The 9,991-nt window shown below is 41.0% G+C and overlaps 1 protein-coding gene across 1 annotated transcript; it reads right to left on the reverse strand.

Annotated features, from left to right (window-relative positions):
• Positions 1–1,106: 1,106 nt before the first annotated feature.
• On the reverse strand, positions 1,107–9,783 carry LOC119134725 (fibulin-7). The gene is made up of 8 exons (XM_037271755.1): positions 9,480–9,783; positions 8,611–8,773; positions 7,192–7,368; positions 5,171–5,296; positions 4,966–5,103; positions 4,310–4,447; positions 3,814–3,952; positions 1,107–2,374 (listed from the first exon to the last, which is right to left on the reverse strand). Exons 1-8 carry the CDS (start codon positions 9,552–9,554, stop codon positions 2,002–2,004), a joined length of 1,329 nt encoding a protein of 442 aa, XP_037127650.1. The 5' UTR covers positions 9,555–9,783; the 3' UTR covers positions 1,107–2,001.
• Between the last annotated feature and the right edge of the window lie 208 nt (positions 9,784–9,991).

Below are 9,991 nucleotides of genomic sequence, written 5' to 3' on the forward strand. Positions count from 1 at the left end.
ATTCTTTATTAACTGTAGAGGCAAAGAGACACAACCTTTGTGACCAGTACTTCCATTGAAAAGTAAATCAAATCAAATAAATTCTTTTGAGAGGGGGGAAAAAATATATAATAAATAATGGGGTTGTACACTCTAATAGTTCCTGGTAATGTCACTGTTGTGCCATGTTTTCTCCGCTTGATGATTGTGTGCACTGTGTTCCATGGAATAATAAATGCTTTGGAAATTCCTTTGGACCATTTTTTTGATTAATATCTTTGAACATCGAGAGCTACGTGATTCTGAGGAGGTTCTTTGCGTACTGTGAATTGCTCAGTAAGTTGTGACTACAAAAATGAGCAGCTAACCCTATTTGGGGTTAATCAGAGGCACTTTAAATGTCAGCTTTCATGACAGGAAGCTTTTTCTTTTTCCAAAATCCTTATTCATCGCACAAAATAAGTTTGTAAAATGTTAAAACAATACAAACACCACTGCCTTAACGTCAATAAATAGTCATGTGTTTGGTTACGCTGCGCTATTAAAAACTTCCTGTGTGTATTTTTCTTCTCTCCTGACTTTCGCCTTCTTTTGACACCCCTTGTTTGGACTGGTTGATCTTCTGAGATTAAGAAAATAAACAGTTCAAGAAAAGGCAAAACTCCTACAGTTAGCGTGATGCTCACTGAACTGAGCTCTTGAGGGTTATACGGTAACGTTGAGCAACGTTTGCAAAGATTCCCCATGACAGCATACAAGACGGCAAAAAAATTAAATAAAGAGCATGCACCCCCTGCATCTGGATTTTAGTGCAAATGTAAAGCCCTGGATGGAGATGTGAGAGGACAGAGGGAAGGAAGACAGCACACATGTTGAACATTAGTGTCTTATTAAAAAAAAAAAAAATAGACACCGTGAGATGTGTTTTTACATATTTGACAGTTCCCGCGTCTCGGATGAGATCCAAACTGCTTTGAAAGTTTGCTAAAACCTTCCTTGTCATCTATTCAGAGAACATTTGATCATTATCCAGGATTTATTAATCCCCTGTGCTTTGGTTTCACTACCTAACTCTAACTTGAGAACAAGCAGTGGCACACTATTCGGCATTGAGTGAGGTAAAAAGCTGAGATGTTATACTGAGTTTATTTTATTTATGTAGAGACAATATTTAAACTCATCCAGTTGTTATCATCCTCAAAAATACATGATGTATCAAGTGTGGTATATGAAATCTCCTGCTACTGTTGATTATCCACTTTCCACTCCCCACAAAAATAAAAGAAAGATTGAATAGTGTGTATATACAGTATGTGATGGAAGTTAATGCAAGAACCAGTAATAAAATATCCAAAATATACACTAACTTTATAGGTGTCCATGTGTCTAGTAGTGAGTAAATCATCGTTAAAACACGGGGGGACAGGACAGTAGTGTTATTGTCAAAAGTTATGCTCTCTGGTTAAGGAATTTGATATTTTCCATGTCACAATTTTCCAAATTGTGTAATTTTTACTCCTGAACAGTGATGATTTTGGAGCTACAAGGATTCCGTTCCACTCCAGCAAATATATTCCTGCATGTGTTAACGTTTGAAAGAAGAATTACCCAAATTTTCCGGTTGATACCCAATTTGCATTTAGTGCCATGGAAAGTGTCCTGCTCTTCCAAATGAATATTTTAAAAAATATGTTCCTCTGGAAAGTGTCCACAAGTTTTTAAAAATGCAAATCTGAATTTGGGGTCTGTTCTTCAATTTTCTGTTCGTCTTGAGAGAGCAGTCGCTGCAAAACAAATGGGAATATTTGTGGATGTACAATTTTATGTTGCCTCAATGTAGTTTTTTTGGCCCCAATGGATGTCTGTGCTTTGTCACTGAGTGACATTTTACTGCTGCCATATTTTTACTGCACAGTCGTTTGAGTACTTTAACTAGAAAATCTTAGAGTGAATCACCCTCTGTCCTGCGACCGGCCGCAATGGAATGAAGGTGGGCAGTACGATCGGTTCCTCCTCGTCTCCTCAGAAGTTGTAGGGTGACACTAGAACATGGACTCTGGCCACATGCTTAGCTTGGAAAGTGCGGTCGGCATATTCCGACATGTCTACGTCCACGTTGATCTCCTGCGGCCCGCGCAGCTGCTGAACCAGGATCAGCTCGCCGGTTTGTCTGTCTGAGCGTTGCATGACAAAGGTACCCCGGGAGTTTCCTCCAACAATGCCAAAGCGCAGGCTGTCGGGCCCTGCGCGCCCGGGGGCCCCGGCGGTGGCCATACGGAAAAGGGTGGCGGGGGTCTGTACGTTGGAGGGAAGGGAGAGGTAGTGGAACGAGACGGTCTTTGGAGCGAGGTGGCAAGAACGGCTTTCCATGGGGCAGGGATTCCTCTCACACTGACTACAAAAAAAAATCAAGGAACACATGTTAGAGGGACAGGAAAGATAAATACTCTTTGATTTCCATTCCATGTGCGGTTATGTTTCATAAGTAGAGACCCTTGTCATAAAACTCTGAGACTGTCTCAGAACCTGAATGCAAGCTGGGGGGAAATTTCTAGAATCATGTCCATCTTATTAAAATCAAATTTCTGTGTGTCTGTGTGTTTAATAGAACCGTTACAATTATATTGTGGCTACAATAAAATCTGGCAAATTATGGGAAATGTGTGGCATTTTCAATTTCCTTTTAAGATGATTGTTTCCTTCAGTCGGTATCATTTAGAATGCATGGAAAACGAACGTGGTTATGAAGAATGAACAATGACATCCAGTCAATGGACATTCTATTAAGTACATCTGCATCTGATGAACTCCATCCACTATGAGAGCCGAGAGTCAAAGTGTCATTTTTACACTGTGATATTTTTAGTCTTAATCGAAACTTTGCATGATTATTTAAAATGTTTGAGTCTGGTGAGGCTGCACATTTTGGAATGTAGCATCTGATTGGGCTAAGCTACGGTGCTAAGCAATGCTTTGCTTTGTCCATGTTAGCGTCTGCCAAAAGCTTCAGTCATCTCCTCTGCTGGCATCGCTGTTCAACCACACTGCTGGTTCAGTAAGAGCACACAGTGCTATGTTTCAGTCCTTTCGACCGGGCAGCTTGGCTTGACAGAGACGTTGTAATGTTTCTCAGCAATTGGACAGCATTAAAGAGAAAATAATGTTTGGCAATGAGGTTCTGCTGAGTATGCATGCTCTTGTCACATATGGTTTGCTTCACTATTATACAGCTTGAACCACAAATTTTATTTTTGTAGTTTTGGGCTTCTCATGTGGCTTCTGTGTGTGTGCGTACAATCATCTCGTCTTCCTGCTTTGAGATGCACTCCAAGGTTAATAATGATGAAATACACTCACCAGTCACAACATGCGATGATATCCCATTCAAGAGGTTCATCGAAAATTATGTCTATACTAACGTCATATAATTGTTGTGGCGTTAAAGCATACACACACTGCAATACTGTTTCAAATATTCTGATGATGACCTTATTTAACCTTTCCCTAACTAGTTGAGGGGTGCAAAAAAAAGCTTAGTTTATGATTTCTAGCAAATATTGTGTTGACATAAAGAAACAGAACAAAAGTCAACATGAATGAAATCTGTAGTTGTCTTTCTTTTAAGGAACTACTATTACCTTCTTCTTGAGTGAGCTACCCTCCACATTCAGACCTGATTTACAAGGGAAATTTGGAAATGTTTTGGGAGTCATAAATAAATGTGAATGCAAACTTTACTCTCCTTTTTCCTGCCATTAGTCAAAATGTCACACCAGGAGCCCAGTAGCACTACTTAAAGATAAAAGGGCTAAAAAGTTCAAAAGGTACACGTACAGGGGTGATGTTTTAACGTAGCTGATGTTGCCATGGGAACGAGGACAGTCTGGGTTGACGCACTGAAAGCCTCCCCCAGTGTTGATACATGTTGTTCCTCGGCTACAGTTGTGCTGCTGGTTTAAACATTCGTCCACATCTGGAAGACAAAACAGTAGAGGCATGGAAGTAGAGTGGAGGGGCTTGCAGCCAGACCGTCCTCAGTCTGAGCACCGGGTGCTGAGCTCCATTTGTTTATTTGGTTTTTCGGGTCAGTCTCACTTAAATGCTTCATGTTCTAAAGATCATTCCTGCTGGGAAATGCTGAGCTCATTCATCCCAGGGCCAAACATTTTGCTCCAAAAATTGGTCATAAGGAGAATCGAGGAGTTTGACAGCTTTTGCACTGTGGTAAATAAAATCACAGGTAACCCCCCGACACACACACAAAGTCAGATCTGGAGCTGTTAAAGCCTTGTGAATGAGCCTTTGTCCCCAGTGCCCTCCTGTCGCTCACCCTCACAGCTCCGCCCATCTGAGAGCAACTTATAGCCACTGGGACAGGAGCAGTGGTATGAGCCCGGGATGTTGACACACTCATGGACGCATAAAGTCCCTCCCTGGTCCAGACGGTAGACTTCACACTCATTGACATCTGTTAAAAACAGGAAAAGGCAGGCATCTCAGGACCGTGCAGGGCTGCTGTACACAGGACGGCAGGAATGTTTGGGATGGAGGAAATTCACCATATTAAAAGCACATTCTGGAACAAACATATGGGAAGACTGTTTCTGTCTACCAGGTTGCCTGTTTGATTTATTTAGTACCTACCCATCTGAGTGTGCTGCTGCCTATTGTGTACATTGTAAAGACACAAATGAAATGTTTCGAAATATTAAGATGCCCTTGCATCATTTAACATTGCTTGTCTCTTAACCATTCATACAATAACGGTACATCAGTGTACCTGAACTGTGACCTAAATGGATGCTAATCAGCTTGTGACCTCTCGATAGGATTATTTTGTTTGTTACAAACTGGCCTCCACTGATTAGCAGTCGAAGATTCAGTTATTTAGTGGATGTTTTCTTGCACCGTTTATGGCCAAGTGTCAACATAATCTAAAGTTCTTGACAGGAATGAAGAAACACATTACAGTCAACAGGAGCTCACCTTGGCAGATGCTGTTATCAGATGTTCCACTCATGTGGAAGCCTGCATCACAACTGCAGTGTTGGGCCCGGTTCACCTGGGCGCAGCGAGGTTTTCGGCTGAACGCTGGGTCATTCATTACGCTCCACTCGGGAGGAGCTGAAATAAAGGAAATAGAATCGGGCTTAATAAAAAGCAGTGTGGTTTGGATTGAGTTACATCCTACCCGTCTGAGTGTGGTGCTGGCAGTGAGAACCACTCCAGCTCTGTGAGCAGGTGCATTTGTATTGATTGACACCTTCCACGCAGGTACCTCCATTTTGGCAGGGGTTACTTGCACATTCGCTGACGTCTGAAGTAGCAGGAGACAGAGGGTAACGCAAATATAAACATTCTCGTGAGTTACGTTACAATACTGACACAGCAATCTATTTTCGATTATACTTGTCCTGCTAGTGTTGATGGGAGTCAAGTCAATGTTTTTCTTTTAATAAGTCTTTCCTATTTGCATGTCTGAAATATAAATTAAGCAGAAAAATAAATCCATTCTGCCATTTTGCTTGGTACTGCTACTTGCTGCCTTCATTTCTCGTGCTGACTCGAATATTCCAAAAGTAAATCTTGAAAACAGCAACCTTAAAAGTTGGATACAATGGAAACAATGACTATGATGTTAAAATGAGTTCTCTGGGCATTGACACTGTCTAACTCATCACTGTCTGCAAATGGACTCATCCATATCTGTGAATTCTCCTGACACGTGATTATTTCCGCTTAAATGTGCACAAACTACATAAACTGAAGCACCGCATATAAGAAAATGACAAGATAATAATAAGGCTGGTGAAAGGGGGAATAAATACACATAGAGACAAGAGCTACAAAGAACCATATGGCACAGATCCCTATAAAACCGTCTGGACTTCTTACCCTCAGTAGAGTTGCGGGTGTGATGGAGCCGAACACAGTAAAATTGTTGCCAGCCAATCGCAGGACACTCCATAAAATATTATCTGTAATAGGGATGTTGGCAGTCTGGTTTTATTTACGTACAGTAGATGTCTGTGTACCCTTTATGTAGCCTCATGATGAATCCTTATTCATATTTTCTTTTCATTACTTCAGTGTTAAAAGATTGCACACAATAAAAAACAAGATTTTCAATTGAAGACCTTAAACAAGATATTTTTAAACTCATTTCAATTCAAATCAACACACTATGTCAATATTGTTTGTTAAGTGTGGCTAAAATTAGAATGCTGATGCTAGGTTTTGGGAAAAAAAAAAAACATGAACAGAGATAATACTGTTACAGGGTCATGCCTTCTCGTGTTGCTCTAAAGGTGAATATCAATAAACACATGTTGAAAAATGTGGCCTTTTGGGGGAGGAAAAGTGCTGCCACTGCAAGTTGGTGGGGCTATGAACAGCATGCTTAGCATACTTCTGCGCTATCAGACCATGGGTGGGATATCATTTCAGGTCCAAATCCCATCAACCGGGACACCACTGTCAAGAAACATGAGCAAGATAGTGAGAGGAGAAGAGAGAGGGGGTCTGACAGTTACCCAATGCACTGCTATTCAGGAGAGGCACAAAGCTGACTATAGGGAATGCATCCCACAGTGGAATGAAATAAAGTGGATTGCGATAGTGGATATTGGATTCCACATTCAACTAGGCCTTCTTGCAGAATATGAAAGAGCTGCAAGCATTGTGAAGGAGGCTACCTTTACCTGCATTTTGGATTTTTTGGGGGGGCTGGTGGATGTTTATTTACTGAGACATTGTGCACTTTATTAACCCCCTGTGGACAAATAAACTTGTGAATTTGAAATGTATTCTGAAATGGAATAAAAAGTGGATTTGAATTTGGAATCTGAATCGGTATGTGAATGGGCTCGAACTTGAATTTGAAATGGCTTTGTAGTAAAACTAGAATCAGATTTGGACTGAATATTAAAATAATTGAATTTGAAATACAAAGTAGCTGAATGAAAAGAGAATTGCTATGAAATGAGTGTGCCCGATAGTGTAGTGGTTCACTTGCATGACCTCCATGCAGTCTGGGTGTGTTGTTGCAAAATGAAGAAAACATAAATAAATAAATGACGAATGAAATTATCTTGGAATTCAATTGACATCAAAAGTGGAATTGAATGGCACTTTGAATTGGAACGGACCGGCATTTTAGTCTCCCACTAGACTTTTTCCATTTAGTAGCAGGTTAAGTGCCGATCACCTCACCTTTACAGACGGCGTCCACACCGCTCCATGTGCCATTGTCTTGGCACACACGTGTAGCTGAACCCACGAGGTGGTAGCCCTGCGAGCAAGCAAAATGCACCTCATGTCCAGCCAGGTGTTTGGATCCAAACTTTGTCCCGTGCTCCAGTTCATCCAGAGGCCGACAGGTGGCGGGAGCTATGAAGAAGAAAAAGAAGAAGAGAGAGGCTGATCACACGTGGAGAACAACAAGCCTCCCAACATCCTCACTGCCTGCAGATGGACACGTGTCACTGAGCAGTCTAAAACGCATCATTAGCAGCAGACTGGAAAGTTGAATGCCTGCATAAAATACAGTATTAACATTACATAACATTATAAATGGACACTCAATTTTCATTTTTATTACACGTTTCGGCTTCCTTCGCCGATTGTGAGAAAGCATTTAATAACAACTCGCAGTTATGTTCTTTTGTGCCTTGAGACCAATTTTGCAGTTCAATGTTTTCCAGATGAACAGGATAAGCTTCATGACGGAATCACGCCACATGAGAAAAATGTGTGCACAGGAACAAGAAAGGGAAGGCGTAAAGCTGTTGTTTTTTGTTTTTGAGATTTTCAATTGTGAATGTCTGAACCCAAGCAACACCTTAATTGAACCGATTTGTAGTTTTAGATTTGGGCATTCGGTGAAAAATGATGAGGAGTTTTGACCTAGAGATTACCCTAACAAAACAGCCAAGTAACACAACAATCCCACAATTCTACTTCCTCGTTTGAATGGCCACCGCAGTGACAGATGACCTGGAATTTCTTAATGGCTATCTCACAATAGCAGGCATCTGCAGTTTTATCTGGAAGACTGATGTATCATACATATATTATGTGTAGAGTATTCTGTATTATTAGTCACCTTTTCATATACCGTAGTATGATGCCTTTTAACCTTAGAACAGCACTGAATTACTACCGTGATGCCATTCATTTACACGCTACAAACGCAGTGATTTTCAAACTGGACCCCCTGTACCCCTGTGGGTCCACGAATCCCAAATACTAAACTAATTACTCCTTTCTGCTTTAAATTTGGGCCAAAATTTGACTTGCTTGTTCCAAAGGGCTTTATAAAGAAAATAATGTGAAAATGATTCTGCTCATGTTTCAATGGGAATTAAACTCTAAAATAGTCAGTCGAGCGGTTGGGATTATCTCCAAATATATAGCTCCAAAACCCCAAATTGGCAGTACTGACTGTGTAAACTAGTTACTCTCTGTTTGCAGTTATGTTGTTATTGTGGAAACAATGCTCATCGTCTTGCAACAATGAATAAATGCTGCAATTATTTCATTTGAGTTTAGTTAAGTTTAGGGGAAAATGGTTTTGCGTCTTGGTAAACTACAATCATAGATGATTAAATGATATGACAGTTTATCACTCACCAGCTGACTGATCCGCTTGAGGCAACTTGGAGACAGAATTTTGTAGCGTTGCCAGTTTTGACTTCATGATCCGGAAGCCCTCGGTGAATCGAACCTCTTGGCCTTTCAGAAACTTCTCCATCTGTCGCAACACCCCAACCACTTGATGTTTATCCATGCAGGTCTGTGGATCAAAGCAAGGATATTGGAAAACAAGTCCCCCTTATTGAAGTATGTATGTATGCATGATGTTTGTAATTGTCATTACATTTTCTCGTGTTTAACATACTCCACTACTTTCAATCAGAAGATAAACAACCTCAGCCCATTCCGTTTCTAAGTGCATCCCAAACACAGCAAGACAAAATCTGTCTGGCAGATGTCTGTAGGACACGAGTCCAAACGCTGCTTCTTTGTATATTTTGCATGGCAGCAGGACAGTAAGCTTATTGGGTGATCCAGAATGGCCAAAATGAAAGCTGAATAGATACCACAATCAGTTACTTGAGCAAAATTCGATGCCAACTCAGTACAGAGTTGTGTTTAATCCTTCCTGCAAGGTTTATTAATCACATGCTCATTGAAGCAATTTCTCAGGGGCGGCATACCTTGAATTCCTGTACTCCTATTTATAAGGAGGGGGGCTTACTACAACAGCAACTAGCTTCCAGGAATTAAAAAACATATTGTACCAAGTTTCAACCTGTGCTTGTTGCTAGTGCCCTACATGCCTCTCGTTGACAAGACACGAGCACTCCAAATCTTCCAGCAAAACTCATTTTGCCTCTATCACTAGTATTATTTTTCTGAATATGATACAAAAAAAAAAAAGAGAAAAGATGCTCTCAAACAACACTTTCAAAAATCATGTTAGACAACTATATTCTTACCTGAACTGCAGCATGGCCATGAACAGCTGTCAAACACAGCAAAAGGAAACACCTGCACCAAAAAGGTAGCCCCATATCTCCACGTCCAATAACTAATTTGCTCCTCTTATAGGAAGACCCTGTTGCACCTAACAGTCAAGTTAATATAAGCGTCCTTCAGTTGGACTCGGATCGTTTTAGTGGGATGCTCATCAGGTGTCTAAGATGGATCGGTGCTCCTGGAAAGTTTGTGCTCTGACTTCTTACACGTCGCCCTGCTTCTGCTGCAAGAATCCCTCCCACCAAGGCTGCAATCTCCACTTTCAAACGGAATGGAAATAGCTTCATTGTGATCAGTTAATAACTCCCTAAGTGTTCCAAAAAACATTCTTTTAGAATAGCAACATTAGTGCGTGCGTGTGCGTGCGTACGTGTGCGTACGTGTGCGTGCGTGTGCCTGCGCGCGCACACGTAAGTGCGTGCGTTTCAATTGACAATTATCACTAATTGTTGCCTAATCTAAGCTGTAGTTG

Source organism: Syngnathus acus, chromosome 15 (genome assembly GCF_901709675.1).
Source record: "Syngnathus acus chromosome 15, fSynAcu1.2, whole genome shotgun sequence".
Lineage (NCBI taxonomy): Eukaryota > Metazoa > Chordata > Actinopteri > Syngnathiformes > Syngnathidae > Syngnathus > Syngnathus acus.

Excerpts from the sequence above, each read along its gene's own strand:
- LOC119134725 (XM_037271755.1), bottom strand. The coding sequence starts at position 9,554 with ATGGGGCTACCTTTTTGGTGCAGGTGTTTCCTTTTGCTGTGTTTGACA. Across the intron at positions 8,774-9,479 it reads ATGGCCATGCTGCAGTTCAG|ACCTGCATGGATAAACATCA; the intron begins GTAAGAATATAG and ends TTTGATCCACAG. Across the intron at positions 7,369-8,610 it reads TCAAGCGGATCAGTCAGCTG|CTCCCGCCACCTGTCGGCCT; the intron begins GTGAGTGATAAA and ends TCTTCTTCATAG.